This window comes from Lemur catta, chromosome 3 (assembly GCF_020740605.2).
Source record: "Lemur catta isolate mLemCat1 chromosome 3, mLemCat1.pri, whole genome shotgun sequence".
NCBI lineage: Eukaryota > Metazoa > Chordata > Mammalia > Primates > Lemuridae > Lemur > Lemur catta.
The window spans coordinates 110,940,994-110,959,398 of NC_059130.1; the positions used below are offsets into that span (position 1 = coordinate 110,940,994).

General features: G+C 56.8%; 2 protein-coding genes across 2 annotated transcripts; both read right to left on the reverse strand.

The window, feature by feature from the left end:
* Positions 1-1,631: 1,631 nt before the first annotated feature.
* On the reverse strand, positions 1,632-8,975 carry C1QB (complement C1q B chain). Its single transcript, XM_045546070.1, has 3 exons — positions 8,868-8,975; positions 3,430-3,633; positions 1,632-2,351 (listed from the first exon to the last, which is right to left on the reverse strand). The coding sequence occupies exons 2-3, from the start codon at positions 3,608-3,610 to the stop codon at positions 1,777-1,779; spliced, it is 756 nt and encodes a 251-aa protein (XP_045402026.1). The 5' UTR covers positions 3,611-3,633; positions 8,868-8,975; the 3' UTR covers positions 1,632-1,776.
* A 3,984-nt stretch (positions 8,976-12,959) lies between these two features.
* C1QC (complement C1q C chain) lies at positions 12,960-17,299 on the reverse strand. Its single transcript, XM_045546071.1, has 3 exons — positions 17,170-17,299; positions 16,750-16,931; positions 12,960-13,806 (listed from the first exon to the last, which is right to left on the reverse strand). Exons 2-3 carry the CDS (start codon positions 16,922-16,924, stop codon positions 13,250-13,252), a joined length of 732 nt encoding a protein of 243 aa, XP_045402027.1. The 5' UTR covers positions 16,925-16,931; positions 17,170-17,299; the 3' UTR covers positions 12,960-13,249.
* Between the last annotated feature and the right edge of the window lie 1,106 nt (positions 17,300-18,405).

Genomic DNA, 18,405 nt, shown 5'->3' on the forward strand with positions numbered 1-18,405 from the left:
ATGTCCACAGGTTTCGCAAGAACTTTGAGACAAACAGCAGGCTCCTGTCAGCTGTGTGACGCTGGGCAAATTGCTTGCCCTCTCTGAGTCTTAATTTACTTTTCTGTAAAATGAAGATAATACTATGTACCGCCTAGCGGTTGTGCTGGGGATTAAATGAGCTGATGTACATAAAGCACCGGAAGCACAGTAATCAATCATGGTGTGTGATTATTATTATAGCTATTATTACTAGACTCAAACGCCAGGCAGGCAGTTTGTATTGAAAGAGTTGAGCAGCAGAAAGAAGATCCAGCTCCTGGAGAAAAGATTCCAGGTCTCAGCTGGAGAGTCTGAGGTTGGAGCAGGTCACCAAGGCCAGGCCTGAGGCCCAGGAGATGGGACAGAAGCGGCTCAATGGATGGAGTCCTCAGAGATGGGCCAGCCAAACAGGAGCCTGGACTGGGGCTGTGGCCCTATGAGAGAGGCCAGAATGCTTAAATCCCTCCTACCTCAGGTCGGGATTGGTTGAGGGTCTTGGTGGGGTGGGGCTAGTGGGAGAGGCTGAGGAGAGCAGGTGCAGGGCTGGGTGGGACTCCAGTCCCGTGGTCTCAACCAATCAGGTGATGATCTTCCCCGAGTGGCTGCTGGGCATCGTGGGCTCCGTGGGGGTTCAGAGATGCGCAGGGGAGCGAGCTCCCAGCCCGGCTGGGGAGGCAGGGCGGGCGCGCACAAGAAGCCAGACGCGGGCTGGGCACGCTCGGACCTGAACGAGTGAGAAATGGGGAGAGCGGAGGTCAGAGGAGGGGGCGTGGGAGAGCCGCAGCCGTCCAGCTTCAGGGAGGAGGTGTGGCTTGAATGGGGTTTTAAAGGATGGTTAGATAGGCAGAGCGGAAGGTCTAGCTAGGTGGGCAACGGTGAGCGGAGGGGCACTGAGGTGGGAAAGCCCCCGTGGAGTGAGGCTGAACGTCCAGGCTTCTGGCTGAGACTATATCCAGTGGGCAGTGGGGAGCCACTGAAGGTTTTTGAGCAGGGGAGTGACATTTATTCTAACTGGATGACTGAGCTTGTGCTAGGCTGGGAAGACACAGGAAGGGAGGGGCATGTGGGGAGAATCAAAAGGGGAGGCTCCTGTTCCAAGGGCAGTGAAGGCTGTGCAGGGGGGCCCCTTGATCCCTTGGTGGGGGTAACAGGAAGGTACAAACACAAACCTCTTCAGGGGCTGGCCTAACAAGTTGCCTAAAAAGAGGTCTCAGGTCATCGGTGTGCAGACCTGCCCTTGAATCTCAGCTCTGCTGTGGGATTGTGCACAATCCCTTCATCCCTCTGCCCCTCGGTTTCCTCCTCTGTAAACTGGGCACGGTGCAAACCTGTCTCCCAGGAGGAGTGTGAGGATGAATGAGAGAGTGAGGAAGGGGTCTAGTCCTGTGCTGGGAACACGGCAGGTGTTCCCACCCCCACCTGCCACTGTGTGGCTGCACAGAGCCTGCCAGAGTGTGGCCTTCCAGTCACCTCCAGCTACATGGAGTTTCTGCTTTCAGAGGTCATTCATTCATTCGTTCATTGTTCATCATTCATTCAACAAGCATTTCTGAGCATGGCACTTACTATGTGCCAGGTGCTGGGACACAGAGTTGAATTGGACTACTGGCCCTTGGCCTTGAAAAGTTTATTTACTCATTCATTCAGCAACATTCATGAGCTCTACTGTGTGCTTTGGCCAGGCAGGGGGTGGTGTTGGGGGTAGAGCGAGCGCTGCTTGCTGGGGGGCGGGGTGGGTGTGGCTCAGCCTACAGGTCATGCCTCCGCGTCTGGGAAGAGCAGGAACCCGGAGAAGATGCTGTTGGCACCCTCTATGCCCACCAGGGAGTTCTTGTCGGTGGCTTGCAGGAAGACACTCTCGCCCTGGTCCAGCTTGAGGACCACACCCCCTGTGGTGACCTGGAAGGTATTGTAGACGTAGTCGCAGAAGGTGACCACCTTCTGCGGGCGCTCCCGGCCCCGGACGAGGTTCACACACAGGTTCCCCCGGGAGCTGGCGTGATAGGTGAAGTAGTAGAGGCCTGGCACCCTGCAGGTGAACTTGCCGCTGCGAGGCTCGTAGTTGTTGTTCTCGTTGGTGATGACGTTGTCGAAGCGGATGGCCATGTCCCGGCGCAGGGGACTGTTGACGGTTCTTGTGGCAGAGAAGGCGATTTTCTGGGTGGCCTTGTAGTCTCCTGATTCACCCTTGGGGCCAGGGGCTCCAAGGGGCCCTGGGGCACCTTTAGGGCCAGCAGGGCCCTTGGGGCCAACTTTTCCTGGATTTCCGGGGACCCCTGGGTCCCCCTTCTCTCCAAACTCACCATGGTCTCCAGCTAGCCCTGGACGCCCTGGAAGAGGAGAGACAAGAAAAGTAAGGAGACCAGAGGTCACTGGGACCAAAGGAAGGAGCCCTGGATGGGGACCTTGGGCAGGGCCTGCCCCTCTCCCCACCTGAGCCTCCCATCTGTAAGACACGGGGTGCCAGAGAGAGGCTCTGAGTCGAGTCTGTTATGTGCTTGATGGGGTCAGATGCCCGTGGGGAGGGGGGAGGCCCTCCCTGAGGAAGGTGCCGGGGCGTCCTTGGTCAGGCTGGGGCAGGGCCAGTGAGTGCTGTCCCTCTCTGCTCCCTCTCCATACAGACATCATTAATCGATCCTGGCATTCGTTCTTGCTGCACCTGCTAGTGCAGCCCCAGCAGCCACTGCCCCTGGTTTGGCACAGCACAGGATGGCACTCACTTTCCGGTAGAGTGGCAGAGCACAGGGCCTGAGAATGTGGGCTCTGGGGACAGACAGATGTACTTCTCAGATCACATCTGCCATTATTGGTTCTGTCCCCTTGACTAAGTCACATTCTCTCAGGCTCAGCTTCTTCATCCATAAAATGGGGAGGATGATATTTTGTGGGATTTCAAGGATGAAATGACGTTATGTGAGGAGAGTGGCTGGCACAGAGGGTTGCTCTGTAACTGTAGGTGAAATGAACAAATAAACTACATTTGACAGAGAGTTTTCCGTGGTGGGGAGTCTCCTTTGAACCCCACAGCAACCCCACAGAAGTATCATTGTCCCATTTTACAGGTGAGGAAATGGCGATTCAGAGAGGTGAAGCCACTTACCCCGGGGACAAATTCAAACCCAGGACTGTGTGAGCACAGCGGTGCCCTCTCTCTGCCTGGATCTAATGGTAAGAGATCCACGGTCTGGTCTCAGCCTCAACGTTTGCTGGGTTACCTGGGGTGAGGCAGTAGCCTTTCTGGATGTCAGTCTCCCTGACTATAAAATGGGAATCAGAATTCTCTCCTGGCAGAGATATCTCGAGGGCTCTGCAAGCTGATGGATTTGCAAGGGCTTTTGCAGTCTTGAAGGGAGGCAGGAGATGGGGCCTTGGGCAGTGATACTAGTGTGTCCCCAAAGCCCGCAATACCTTTCTCTCCCTTTGTCCCTGGGGTCCCAGGCTGGCCATCGGAGCCAGGTACGCCAGGGATGCCTGGAATGCCAGGGATGGTCGGGTGCCCGGGGCAGCTGCTCTGGGCCCGGGAGACATCGAGCAGCCCCAGGAGCAGCAGCGGCAGCAGCGCCAGGACGCCGCCCCTCGGGGTCTTCATCACCACGCTGTGTCAGCTGCCTCCTGTGGGGAGAAGGCAGGGTGGGAGGTGACCACCACCGCGACTCCTGCCACTCATCCAGCCCTCCAGCCCTCCATCCGTCCACCCTCCCCTCTCTCCCTCTGTCCCTCTGTCTCTCTCTGCCTCCCTCCCTCCTCCATTCGCCCGCGTATTCATGGCTTGTCTGCTATCACCAGACCCCTTACAAGGTGCTGGAGATTCAGTGATGAATAAGACAGATATGTCCCTGCCCTCCTGGTCCTGTGCCCCTTTTGGCAAAACAGATGACAAACAGGTCAACACACAAGTAAATAGATATACGTATAGATGATGATTTGTGCTCTGAAAGGGGAGGGCGCCGGGCGGCAGAGTGGCTGTGCGGGAGGCGGGAGGTGGCTGGTTTTGGGAGGGACGTCCTGCCACTGAGAAAGTTTTCTCCACGGGTGAGGCCTCTCTAGGAAGTGACATTCAGGCTGAGACCTGAAGCTTCAGGAGGGGCTGGGCGAGAACTTTCCAGGAGGAGGGAGCAGTAGAGGAAGGTGAGGGGCCGACAGAGGGGAGTGAGGGGCCAAGGTGACAGGAGGTAAGACTGGAGGGGCGGGCGGGGGCCGCTGTGAGGTTTGGGTTTTATTCCAGGTGCTCTTGTCCGTTAGAGCCTCTGAATCCAGGGTGCTGCTCACACAGGGGCCACTTTGCATCCTGCGTGGCATCCTGCGTGGCATCCCTACATGGCATCCCTGCGTGGCATCCTGCCTGGCATCCTGCATGACATCCTGCATGACATCCTACGTGGCATCCCTACGTGGCATCCTGCGTGGCATCCTGTGTGGCATCCCTGCGTGGCATCCTGCATGACATCCTGCATGACATCCTACGTGGCATCCCTACGTGGCATCCTGCATGACATCCTACGTGGCATCCCTACGTGGCATCCTGCGTGGCATCCCTGCGTGTCATCCCTGCGTGGCATCCCTGCGTGGCATCCCTGCATGACATCCTGAGTGGCATCCTGCGTGGCATCCCTGCATGGCAGCAGCTGTGATTTCTACACCAAACAGGACACTGAGGCTCAGGGAGGCCAAGTCACTTGCTTCAGGTCACACAGGAAAGAATGAAGCCAACGTCCCTGCCAGCACACCAGGCTCTGCTGGTGGAATATTCTCAGTTTCCTCCAAGAGCTGCGGCTCTGGTGAGAGGGCAGCGCTGGCCCCCGCTGAATCCCAGAGAACGGGGAAGAAGCCGGTGGCTGTCTGGATCCAGCGTCCCATGGCATTAATTCTCAGGACAGAAGGGGCCTGAAAACTCATCTAGTCCAACCCTCAGCCTGTTGTTTATTTTTGTTAAATTGAGACCACATTCACATAACATAAAATCGACCATTTTAGTGGCATTTAACACATTCACAGTGTTGTGCAACCACCACGTCTGTCTACTTCCAAAACATTTTCGTCACCACAGAATAAAATCCTCTACCCATTAAGCAGCCTCTCCTCCATCCCCCTGCCCCCAGCCCCTGACAAGCATGAATCTGCTCCTGTCTCTATGGTTTTACCTATGCTGCATATTCCATGTAAATGGAATCATACAACACGTGACCTTTTGTGTCTGATTATTTAGCATGATGTCTTCCAGGGTCATCCATGTTGTAGCACGTATCAGGACTTCACTCCTTTTTAATAGTTCATTGTATGGATATATGTGATATCGTAACATGTATATTTGGTCTTCAACCTGTTTCCTGGTACACAACTCCTAAAGTCCTTAGAGTCTCCAAAGTGATGTCTTTTTGTATGCCAGTAAGTTGACTGGTGGCTGGCAGCCCACAAGCAGCTTCAGGATGGGGGCTGCTCACGGGAAAGACCAAGGCAGGACTTTCAACCCCACCCGCAACCTCTGGGGAGGGGAGAGAGCTGAGGGTTAAGTTGATCAACAGTGGCCAGTGGTTCAATCATGCCTATGTCATGCAGCCTCCACAAAACCCCCAAAGGACTGGGTTTGGAGAGCTTTCGGGATAGCCGAACACGTGGAGGGGGCTGGAGGGTGGCCTGCCCAGGGAGGCGTGGAAGCTCCGTGCCCCTTCTCCTATGCCCGGCCCTATTTGTCTTGTCATCTGTATCCCTTGTGATATCGTTTATAATGAACGGTAAACGTGCTTCCTGAGTTCTGTAAGATGCTTTTGCAAATGAATCAAACCCAAAGTGGAGGCCGTGAGAACCCCCAAGTTGAAGTCAGTCTGTCAGAAGTCCAGGGGCCTGACCTTACAGCTGGTGTCTGAAGGGGGGCAGTCTCGTGTGACTGAGCCCGCCACCTGCGGGGTCCGCACTGTCTCCAGGTAGCTGGTGTCAGTGGCAGAATTCATCGCGTGCTTGTTGGTGGGGAAACCCCACACACGTTTGGTTACAGAAGATTCTGTGTTGATTGTTGCGATGTGAGAGCAGAGGAAAATATAGTTTGTGTTTTTCCACTCACAGAATACACCGCAATTTATTTGTCTACTCATCATGGACGGACATTTGGGAAGTTTCCACCTTCCCGCGGTTGTGACTAGTGCTGCTGTGAACGAGTGTGTGCAGGGATTTGAGAACCTGTTTTTAATTCTTCTAGGTGTATACCTAGGAGTGGAATTACCAGTCTTGTGTAATTCTATGTTTAACTTTTTCAGGACCTTCAGCCTAAATTCTTAAGTCTCCTCAATAACATCTCCGCCGAGGGCTCTTCCACCCAGAGCTTGCATCATTTCAGTGACGGGCAGCTCATTACCTATCAAGGCAGCCCATTGCACCTTTGCCCAGATCCACATGGTTTCCATCCCTCAAGGATGGGAGAGAATCATGAAACACTTGTTTGCACTTGTCGCTGCTACTGCTTCTTGATTGCCGCTGTTGTCGGATCCTCCCGACACCCTGGGCAAGTGGGTTGTGATGAATTTCCCATCTTGCAGATGAGGAAACTGAGGCTCATAAATGAGAACCTCCCCACAGCCACCCACTGAGTTAATGGCAGGGCTGTGGCCAAACCTCTTCCCTCTCTGCCTGCTGCTGGCTGCGCTGACCTCAGAACCCGGCCCAAGGAGGGCTCCCTGGGACCATAAAAACCTGCTGATATTTGGCTCATATGCTCTGAGAATCAGTCTCAGCCTCTACCTCGTCCCGGCCAATTCATTGCTTAAACCCCTGAGTCAAACTTAAAGCCCAGACCCTGGGCGGGCACCAAGGAAAGGAAGCCATGAACATGAGTGTGACCTGTGTCTGCTGGTGACCAGTTTAGGCTCTGTCATCTGAAGAGGGGGTGGCTCAGGGCGTGACCCTGCTTATCTTTGAGTCAGCATCCGTTCTCACTCTTGAGGGAGGTTTTACATAACGGCAATCTGACACCTTGCATAAGTTGGGCACTTACAGGCCAGGCTCTGGGCCAAATGCTTTCCGTGCCATTATCTAATTCGATTCTCTGGGCAGCCCTTTGAGAAAGCTCTCTTATTCTCTCATTTTACAGAGACGGAAACTGGGGATCAGAGAGGGCAAGAACCTCCATTCAGGTTGCACAGCTCCTGTGTGGCTAGGAGTCAAACCCACACCCCTGGATCTTCAAACTCACGTTATGTTAACAGGCCACTGTCCCCGGTGGTTTCAGTGCGGGCTTTGGAGCAGACAGCCTGGCAGAAGGACTAAGGCCTGGGGCATGCGAACAGCAGCGCTGGCTACGTGGTCAGTGCTGCTGCAGGTGGCCTCATCACCACTATTGCTGCTGCTGTCAGGCAGCGCACATTGACTTGGTGGTGGAGGCCTGTAGTGTCACGAGGAAGTAAACACTGCCAGGGTTCAAATCAGGCCTCTGCCACTTCTTAGCCAAGGGACTTGGGAAAATCACCTCTGCTCTCAGGCCACAGGTTACCCTTCCATAAAATGGGGACAATGCTCATCTCTCCATCCCAGGGCTGCAAGGACAGATGAGTTGTGGCTTGCAGCAGAGCCTGGCACGTTGGAAATGCCGAATGAATATGAGTTATTTTATTGTTATCACCATCATCCAAGAATTCCTGAGTCTTTAGACAGGAGGGAAGATGGTTGGAGAAGTGAAAACGGGTTCGGCCCCTTTGAGAGACGGGGCTCAGGGGGAGGGGCTCTTTCAGTGAGCGGCATTCCAGGGGTGGAGAGCTGCAACCAGCTGGGGGCAGGACTGGGGTAGGAGCAGGTCCAGATGGGACTCGGGGTGGTGGGGGAAGTGGGGTGAGGGAGAGGGAAGATCTCAGTTCTAGCCCATTTCAGGGGCCAGTGAGTCTCCAACTTGGAGTAGGACATAAAACTCACCCAGTCTAACTATCCCGTCTGACTATCCCCTGCCTTTGCCAAATGCCGTCACCATCAGCCTTGTTTCTCATGTCCTCCACCCCCAATCTCCCAGCTTTCTGTCCCCTTCCAGCCGCAGCAGTCCCTTTCCCCCCAGCCTGCAGTCCGGCCGACTTGGCCTTGATGTCCCCCTCTGCTGCTTTCTGGCTGCGTGACCTCAGGCAAGTGCCTTAACCTCTCTGAGCCTCTTGGTGATGTTGGTTTCTGTCTGGCAGGGCTGCCGGAAGGATTAGACACATAGAGGAATACGTTCCCCAGCGCAGGGCCCGTCCCACTGCCCCGCTGTGCAAACACCCCGCATTCACGCAGTGCCACCTAATACCCAGTCGCAGCTCCCCCTTCACATCACATTGTTTCCTTAGAAGGGTCAAGCTGGGCTTTCTCAACAGACTGTGAGGAAATAGGAGAAGCAAGGTGCTGGCGGAGCGTTGGGCTGGGTGGAGCGGGACCCGGGTTCTAATCTCGCCTCTGCCTCTGCTTTACTGACAAATTTTGAGCCAGGAAATGCACTGAGTGCTCAGTGAGCTTGATCTCCTGGAGGGCCCACAGCACTCCTGGAAGGTTCTGTGGTCCCCAGAGGGGTCTCGGGCTGAGAGAGGTCAGGCCACTTGCCCAAGATGACCAACACTAAGGCGGGAGCTGGGCTCAGCTCAGGTGTGTGAGCTCCCAAAGGCCTGTGCTGCAGGCTCCCATTCCAGGCTGCCTGCCCATCCCCTGGGCAGCAGCACCCCCTGCACACACACCCCCCAAAGACGGATCCCATGGTGTGGGATCAGGCCCAGCTATCTGTGCTGTCAGACACTGCAGGTGGCTCCGAGGCCGGGGATGCGATGCCGACACTTAGGGAATCTCCACCCTCCGCCATGTTGGCCCCGCCGGCCAGTCCCCCAGGCGCCAAGCCCCGTGCTCACCTGGGGAGCCGTGTCCTCTGATGCCGCAGGCCTGGCCGGCAGTGGGAACAGGAGCCGGGGGCCTGCTGCCCTCCGTCCAAAGCGGAAGTTCTCTTCTCCAGAGGCGGGAAGGGCTTTCCTCTGACGGTCCCCTCCCCGTCACCCCCGTCCCCCCACCCTGCTGCCCTCAGGCAGTTTCAGGTCCCATTTCTGCAGCCCAGAGGGGTTTACTGTAAACGGGAGGCGGGGGGTGAGTCTGGTTCGGCCGACTCAGCAGCTGTGGGCAGGACACGCTGTCCCAGGGCAGCGTCCACAGCTGGCAGCCTGCCCACCAGGGCCCTCTGCCCGCATGATCTTCTGGGGGGCGGAGGGGTGCCCTGCAGTGATGCTAATGTGCCCGGCCTGGTGCCTGAGCTCGGGATTGGAGTCAAAAACCTCGATTCGTATTCTGACTCTGCCGCTTGCCAGCTAACGTTCCCAGCCAAGGGAACCCAGGGGAGCCCCAGTTTCCTCGGCTGTACGATGGGACCATAATTGTGCCTGCCTGCGCTACAGATCTCACGGGCCACCGGGAGGATGATGGATGGGATGATGGAGGAGAAACGGTGTGTGTGGGGGGTAAACTGTAAAGTGCTGTGCACATGCTATTATAATTGTTCATACCACTTCATGTCCCAGGCTTCCGCTTTCTGGGCTCATCTCTTCTGCTTCCTTCCCCTCTGTAGGCTTGCTCTTTCCCTGTTCTTAGAAAATAATCTAATAATGAATTTAAAATGTGTTTGTTATTTATTTATACTCTCCCTCTGTTCCTGCACGGAGGCAGGGGCCTGTGTATTCCCGTGGGTCCTGGGGTCGCACCAAGATAGGGCTGGACAGGCCTAGTGACCTCAGCCCACCCCCTCATGTTATATATGGGGAAACTGAGGCCCAGAGGGGCAAGTCATTATTTAACAAGTATTTATGGTTAGCCTCTGTGTGTGAGGCACTGGAGAGAACCCTAAACAAATCAGCCGCGGTGCCCGTCCCCGTGGAGCTTGCCTTCTGCCGGGGGAGGCTGGTGTTAAACATCGAGTGGCACAAGGCTTCCTTGCTCCTCTGATGAGTGTCACAGAAAGCAGTGACGGCTGGAGCCCACCGTGTGTAAGTGGCCAATGCAGGACTCGAAGCTGGGTGTTCCTGGTGCTAGATCTCGCCCTGTCGCTGTGGCTGCCACCAGGCAGTGTGACGCCCCTTGGGGAGGGCTGCCCGCAAGCCGCAGGGGCTGGAGGGCCCCTCTTCACACCCTTGCGTGGAGGTAGGAAATCCTTGTGGGTGCTGACAGGTGGACAGTACGAGTTCCCTGCAGTGACAGATAGGGGAGGAAAAGACGAGTTTATAAAACCGAAAGGTCTCTGGGCTCAGCCAACGACAGCCCCAAAGGGACCAGGCCAGGCGCAGAGGAGACAGCAGTGGGTTCCAAGGCAGGAGAAGGGAGTTAGTCGGTGGCAGGTCCAGAGGTCCAGTGGAGGGCTCCCAAGGCCACCTGGGCCTGGGACTCTAATTCCTTAGTGGCTGATGGCAATGGGAAAAGATCAACTTGAACTTGGGGTAGAAGCTGTGAGACTAAGAACGGGCAGCGGCAGAGAGGTGGGTTGAGAGCCTGCGCTTTGGAATCAGCCACTCTGGTTTGACTCCCAGCTCTGCCTCTTCCTGACTGTGTGGCCTCAGGCACATCTAGTGCCCTCGGTTTCCTGGTCTACAGTAAATAAGTCGGAGGCCGGAGCACCGATCTCTCGATCTCCCGGGGCTGCGGTGGGGCCAGTGAGGTAACCCCACATGTCCAGGGCCCGGCCCTTGGCAGGCACCCGTGCAAACATGGAGCAGTATTATTTATGTGATAGGATCCTTGCAGCCTGGAGCGAAGGAGCTGCGCCTGGATGGAGTGGGGAGGCTGGACCCAGGGGTCAGGAGCTGAGGGGTCCCTGGGCCTTGACCCCTGAGTGGGAGTCAGCCGGTCTCTGTACCCATAAAGTCACTGGCTTGCCTCTCTGGTAGAGAGGGGTTCCCTACAAAGAGTAGAAAAAGAAACCCAAATCCCTCAGCTCCTCGTGGTCTGAAAGAGGTTCCTGGCAGGTTTGGGGTATCCTGTTCTGGTCCCCGCCGCACCCCATCCCGCTCTCCTGTTCCACGGGACTCTCACCCACCTCCCCTCGGCACAGCGGCCGAGCTGGCATTCTCAAACGCCTGCCTCTCCTGACGAAGAGAGAACAACAAGGAAGCAATTATGGAAAATAAAAATGGCACAGAAATTGTCGTTTCCAAAGTACAGGTTTCTGATCTGACACTGTGGCCTACATAAACGGTGCATTGATTTTCTAAACAAAAGAGAAATGAGAAGACAGATGTATCACTTGCGGTGTTGCCGGGCAGACTGCTAAGTGGCCGGTAGCGGAGAGCTGTGGATGCTGCAGTGGGCGGCCGGCCACCGGGGCCCTGTCCCTGCCAGAGACACCCAGACTCGGCAACCAGCCAGGGCCCTCGGCCCTTGCCTCCCACGCTCCTTCCGTGTGTGTGCGTGCATGTGTGTGTCCATGTCTCCCCACTTCCCATCTCACACATTTCTCGTGCCGCTACCGTGTGCCAGGCTTGTATCCAAGGGGCCTGACCCCCAAGGACGCTCGCAGTGCAGTGGGGACGCAGACCTGTAAGCGGGTAAGTGCACAAGAGCCAGCAGGTGGGCCGTGTGCACCAGATCCCCTGCAAACTGCCCACTCACCCACAGCCCTGCCTTTGCCAAACTTTTATAAAACAGCTTTGGGTTCAGAACTCTGGTTTTGCTTGTTTTGTTTTATTTTAAATAAGTCTATAGGTTAATTTTACTCACCACCAGATTTGGGAATAACCTGGGCTCTAAAGAGCTGAGAATTTGTGGCCAAATCTATGGAGAGTGCTCTGGAGATACAAAGGGGAGAATCAGAGAGGGCTTCCTGGAAGAGGTGATCTTTGTGTGGACTCCTGGCAGTTGAATGTGTTATCCAGGTGCATGAGGGATTTGTGTGAGTCAGTTGGGGGCTCTACGGGATGAAGGGACAGCATGGGCAAAGGCAGGCAGGTGTGACACAGCCCCTTTCCCAAACAGAAAAGCCAAAGTGGATAGAGGTGGTTGCAGATCTCTGCTTGGGCAGTTGCTCTTGCAGTCAGTGACTCCATGGGGCTTTGTGAAACCAAGTTGTGATGGCGGCCAGGATGGGCCGGGTCCTCCCAGACCTGAGTGAGCCCTGGGTCTTAGTGGGCTCTGAGCCTGGACCTGAAGTCTGCAGGGAAAGTCGCACTTTTTGTCTTTTTGCACCTAAAACCTCAAACACTGGGCCGCCCTGGTTATCCACAAGGATCATGGTGGCTGAGTCCGACCGTCAATAACGTCACCGTCAAAACTTAACAGCTTGTGGGCAGCAGGAGTTTTAGATAATCTCCGGGGCTGGGGGGGGTCCCAGAGTCTGTGAGATATTCAGGGTGGGTCAGACATGGGGAAGCAATTCTCTCTCTCACATCTCACTCACTGAGATGAACATTGAATGAATTAATGCACCTAAAGCATTGAGCATAATGCCTGGTGCATAGTAGGTCCTCAATAAATGTTAGCATTATGACTTTCTATCCACGCATTCATTTGAACGCTTTTAGTCGTTCATTTACCCACTTATGCATTCATTAATTCACCCCAATTCCCTCCTTCATTCAGCACAAATTCATTGCACATCTCGTCTTTGCCTGCACTGGGCTCACCTGAGCCCAAAGCCCTCCTGTGGCAGGTGCTCCCAAAATTCAGCACAGGCCTAGGAATTCAAACTCACTCCCGTTTACCTGTGAGCTTGGTTACTTTTAATGACAGCAGTGCCTCTTCCCCAGACAAGTGACAGCAGGTGACACCTTGGGGACCACTGGCAGCCTGTAACCACACTTGAACATCTCTGTCCCACGGGGCCATGGCGCCGAGTGTCTCAGTATCGGCAGACAAGCTTTCCTGGGCACCGACTAGCCGCCCTGAGTCCAGCACCCCCAGACAGCTGTGGCAGAGGCCAAGTTGAAGATGGAAAGTTCAAGGAATGGGCAGTGAGGAATCTGAGCCGTGCGTATTTATTGATTTAATTTTTTATTTATATATCTCCCCACCTCTTCCAAGACCTGAAAAAAAAACAACCTAATAACAGTACCGGAAGGTGCTGGTTACGTGTCAAAGGGATAGTACAAGCAGTGACTCCTGAAGGAGCTCAGAAGAGGGAGAGAGTCCGGGGTGGGCTTCCTGGAGGAGGAGTCCATCAGGTGGCGAGCGGGCCCTGAGCAAGGGTGCAGAGAGTGGGCAGCACAGCGGGCCGTGCAGGGAAGCGGGGAGAGGACGGCCTGTGGGGTGGGGCCCGCCTGGCCTAGTCGGGGAAGAGCAGGAAGCCGGAGAAGACGCTGTCGGAGCCCTCGGTGCCCACCATGCCGTTGTAGTCGTTGACGGCCAGCCACACCTCCTCGCCCACCTGCAGCCGCAGCAGCACGCCGCCCGAGCTCACCTGCTTGGTGTTGGACATGTGGTCGCAGAAAGCGGTCACCTTGACGTTGTTGTGGTACAGGTGCACGCACAGGTTGGCCGTCTGCGATGTGTGGTAGACAAAGTAGTAGAGGCCGGGGACTTTGCAGGTGAACTTGCCAGTGCTCGTGTCGTAATCCCCCTGCGGGTTGGTGACCGCCACGTTGAACTTCACCAGGCCGTTGGGCTCCGGGTACTGGGCTGTCTGCCGAGTGACGGTGAACACCGACTGGTGCTTCTGCTTGTACCTGCCCTCCTCGCCGGGCTCCCCGGGGGGCCCCATGCGGCCGGGAACCCCCGGCATCCCAGGGGGGCCCGTGGGGCCATTTTTCCCAGGATAGCCAGGTGTGCCGGGTTCTCCCTTCTGCCCCTTGGGTCCTCGCGTCCCGGGAATGGCTGGGATTCCTGGAGATAGAGCAGGCAGGAAGAAAGAGATGGGGCAGGGGACGGGGAACAGGGACCCTGGGGGTGTCCTCCAGGGAACGCGCCACTGGTGTTTGGTCTCTAGAATCTGCTTCCCACAGATGGACCTGGCAGCAGCGCACGGAGCAAGGCTCTGGCCAGAGGGCAGGGAGAGCCTAGTTCAAGTCCCGCCTCGCCACAGACTTGTCCTCTGACCTTGTCTAAGGTACTGCCCTGCCTCTCAGCCTCAGTTTCCACATTCGCGACAGAGAGGGTAGGACTAGACAGCATTAGGAGGTGTCAGAGCTGGACGGGACCTCAGACAGTGGGCCGATGGCTGTGACTGCCAGCCCGGGCACAGATGGCATGTGGCCACAGATAGCTTCGTTTGGCCTGCACAATGTCTTTAAGTTTTTAATTAGAGCCCCACGTTAACAAATTCAGAACTCACCTAAGAGTCTAGAATCTCCTTCCTTCTTGTTGAAAATCAGAAGATTGATCAGAGAGAGGATTTCTTTGGAAACTGATAAAGCTTGAGACTTAGCCCCATCGAAGCCTTTTGCCTAATTTTTTATTTCTACTTGTTTTCAGCTTTATATTTTGCAATAATTACAGAGTCATAGAAAGTTGGGGGGAAAAAAAAAGGGAACAGAGAGGTCCCATGTACCCTTCACCTGGTTTTCCCCAGTGGCACATCTTGCAAAACCAAAGTGTAATGTCAAAACCGGGAAATTGACATTTGTGTGCCGCACAGAGCTTCTGCTGGTGTCATCAGTTTTACGTGTGTGTGTGTGGGGGGTTCTAATGTAATTTTGTCACGTGTAGATTTCTGTAACCACCCCCACCTGTGCAATCAGGTGTCTGTATCATCTTGTATTATTTTTCTTAAAGGGGACCCTCAACACTATGTAAGCATCAGAATCCCACAAAACCTATGTCCGTTCCTGAGATGGGGCCACCCCAGGCCGGCGTTAGCACGTGGGAACTGCCGGATGGAGCAGTATAGACGCTGCCCCAGGAAGGGGGCTGTTCTCTCCAGCTTGCCCCAGCCCCACTCGGCCCACTCCTGTCCTGCGACAGCTGGCCTGCTCAACCTCCCTCGCGTTCCAGATGAGGAAACCGAGGTCAGAGATGTGCCCAAGGCCACACAGCCAGCATGAGGTGGAGTCAGGACTCGAACGCAAGTCTGGCTGAATCCCAGTCGGAGGATCTGATTCTGTTTCAGCCCTGATGATCCTAGGCCCTGTGAGATCCTTCTCCCCTCGTCTAAACCACACCCATCTTTTAAAGTTCGACTCCAGCTTCCTCTTCCAGGAAGCCCTCCATGACCACCCCTGCCAGCCCTCATGTTTCCTTTCCTCGTCCCATTTCCATAGAGCTGGGTGTCTGTGCAGACCCATTCATGACAGATTCTCTATGGCTGTGACCTGGTAGGTCCCAGAGTTAGGACTGTGGGATCAGGACCCAGCAGACCTGGGCTTCAGGCCGTGTGACCTGGGCAGGTGGCCTCCGCTCCCCGAGCCTGTGTTGGCTCAGTCGAGAGAAGGGTGTGCTGGAACAGGTCCCAGAGAGCCGCTGCCAGGGCGGGATGGGCGGCTGTGTGCAGAGGGCTGAGCACAGTGCCGGGCACAGCACAGGGAGCGTGTTCAGTAACGTCAGGTCCTGGCGGTGGCTGTCAGTGACGCTGAGCAGAGCAGTGTCTCAGCCTTCGTGACACCTTCGGCAGTGGGGAGGGGGGGCTCTGGAGTGGCTCAATCTCTGAATGCCGGCTTTGACATTCGCACAGTGGGAGTCCGTCACATGTCCAAAGCACTGTGGCCTCGGTTTTCTCGTTTGTAAAACTGAAACTGTGCCTGGTACTTGGGGGCTCGGTAATTGGTGGCCATCAGCCACCCTGGGCAGTGCGACAGCCAGAGGCAGCTGTGCAGTGCAGGGTCCCTAAAATCGCAGGCCTGGGGGCCTCATTCGGCTCACCCTGAATTGGAGAATTCCCTCCAGAATGTTGGTAAAGTCCCTTTCTATTGCCAGGGTGCAGGATGACAGTGGCAAACTCCTAAAGACGTTCTGCTCCACTGGCCTCCCTCTTCCACCTGCCTCTGCCACCCCTGTCACCTCTGCCCTGCCCCAGCCCAGGCTCACCCAGGCTGGCTGCAGACGGTGGGTCTCACTCACAGACAAGGTGCACACACCCCTGGACTCCAGCTCCGGCCTCAGCACCAGACGCCCATTCCTGTCCTCAGCCCCCTTCTGTCACGCCAGGGCTCGCCCGTGGGTTTCCCACGGAAGATTCTGAGACTATGACCCTGACTCCCACTCCCCACCCTCTCACCACGCTTGATCCTGGGGAGGGAGGTGAGCACAGGCCTCTGAGCAAAACAATAGCAATGGCCTACACGTGCACCTACCTCGTACTCACGACGGTTTTGTAAGCACGAGCAGCTCAATCCTCGCAGCACCCCTGGGAAGTAGCTACCACCATCTCCCCATTGTATCGATAAGGACACTGAGGCCCTGCAAGGTGAAGTAACTTGCACAGGTTCACGCAGAGGGCTCTGTTCACCGCGTGGGCCCACCTTCCCAGGTGTCCGTGTGGGGCAAGTGGTGGGGGGTGGTCATGATCATAGCCAAGCACTCGAGAGTTTGCCGAAGGCCTTTGCAGCCTTGTCTCCTGGGGTCCCCCTGCCACTGCCGGGGCAGGTGCTCTTATGCCCCCGTTATGCACATCATCGGATGAAGAAAATGAGGAGCCCAGAGGTGCACGGGCCCAAGTCCAAGGTCACCCCGGGGGAAGCCCAAGGCCTGAGCTCTGCAGAGGGGGAGCCAGACCCACGGTGGGACTCAGACTCTGCCCAGGGGCAGGCGAGGGAGCAGGGCACGCACTTCCTGCCGTCAAGTTGTCAAGTTGCTGTCCCCCGCCCCCAAGTCAGCCCCAGACCCCAGACTCACCCGGTTCTCCCTTGGGCCCCGGCAGCCCGTCGTGCCCGTCCTTCCCGGGGGCCCCGGGCAGGCCCGGCATTCCTGGGATCCCGTAGCAGTCTGTGCCCGCCTGGCCCCCGAGGGGCAGCGCCAGCAGGAGCAGCAGCAGGTTCAGTCCAAGGTGGGGCCGGCAGCTGGGCCCCATGTCCGTCCTGGGCCAGGAGCCGGGAGGGGGAGAGCTGAGCTGGCCCACCCCGCCCCTCACCCGCCCTGCCCCTCGCCCGCCAGGCTCCTCAGCCCTCAGGAGCCCAGCTCCCTGTCCCTCCCGTGGCTGGATGGGCCTCCCGGGCCCAGCAGGGGGTGGGGACGCTCCTTCCTCTCACAAACCAAGCTGTCCCTGGCACCAGGTTTCAGGAAGGTGGCAGGGGAAAAACTGCTGTCTGCCCTTACCTGGGCAGGGGTCCTGGCCTCGCTGGGGGTGGGCGGGTCTGGCTTGGTCACAGAGAGGTCCTCAGACCTGCCTCCCCTCTCCCGGGCAGGAGGACACCGCCGTGTCGGAGAGGACAGAGCAGGGATTGCCCAGAGCGGGCTGGGCCCCCTCCCCTCCCCCTCCCCCATGCCACATCCCCTTTCCCAGAGATTTCCCTGACTTGACACTTTCTTCTGGGTGCTGAGCCAGGCTGACCACAGTGACAGCCCTGTCCCCAGCCCCCTCCCAGTCATGAGTGTCTGAAATGGGGAAATGCCCACTGACTGCCTGGCATCTGGTGAAGGGAGTGTGTGTGTGTGTGAACACAAGCCCCCAGGGCACAGTCGGCCCCCAGAATCAGGTCCCATGTTGGCATTTGCTGTGCCTGAGACTCAGTTTTCTCACAGCGTCCCTGGGAGGATGTTATTAGCCCCCCTTTACAGATAAGGAAACTGAGGCTCAGGGAGGTGTGAGCCCTTGCTCAAAACCATAGACTGAGTGGTCTCTTGGTGTCCAAAGCTTTGCTCTGACCTCTCTGCTCAGGTGCCCCCCAAAACAAGCCTCACACACACTTGTCAAGTGGCAGGGCTTGTTCTAGAAACTTCCACGTGCCCCATCCCAGTGGTCACACTTGGAGGACCCCCAGGATGGTCCAGGTTTGCTGGCCACAGCTGTCACAGTGCTGAGGCCGCCCTGGCTGCAGAGTCAGGCCTGGCTTCTTCCAGCCCTGCCACTCCTTCCCCCAGTTCTTCAGCACAGCCATGGCCCTGGGCCTCGGTCTCCCCTTCTGTATGCAGGGGGCCTGGCTTTGAGAGTTGGCGCCTCTTCCTTTGACAATGGTCCCACCTTCCCTGCCGTCACCCCCTGCTCACCTGCATCCGGCACCCCCTGGGCTTGGAGCCTGCGTGGCTGGCGAGGGGCTGTCAGTCGGGACCAGGCCACAGGGCTGAAGGAAGCCACCTCCCACCACTTCTCCTCATAGGAGACTCTAGGGACCAACGGGCTGCCAAGCAGTAGAGGGTCCCGACCTTGACCTCACGCCTGCCACCCGTGGGACCTCCCTGAGTGTCGGTTCCCCCTCTGTAAAATGGGGGCTTCCTGCAGCTCCGTGCAGGGCGGGGGCTGGGACTTGCAGCACGTCGTGTGCCAGTGCCTGGCCCTGTGCCCGGCATCCGCCGCTCAGAGCCCTGCCCCGCCTCGCCGAGGGACCCTCAGGG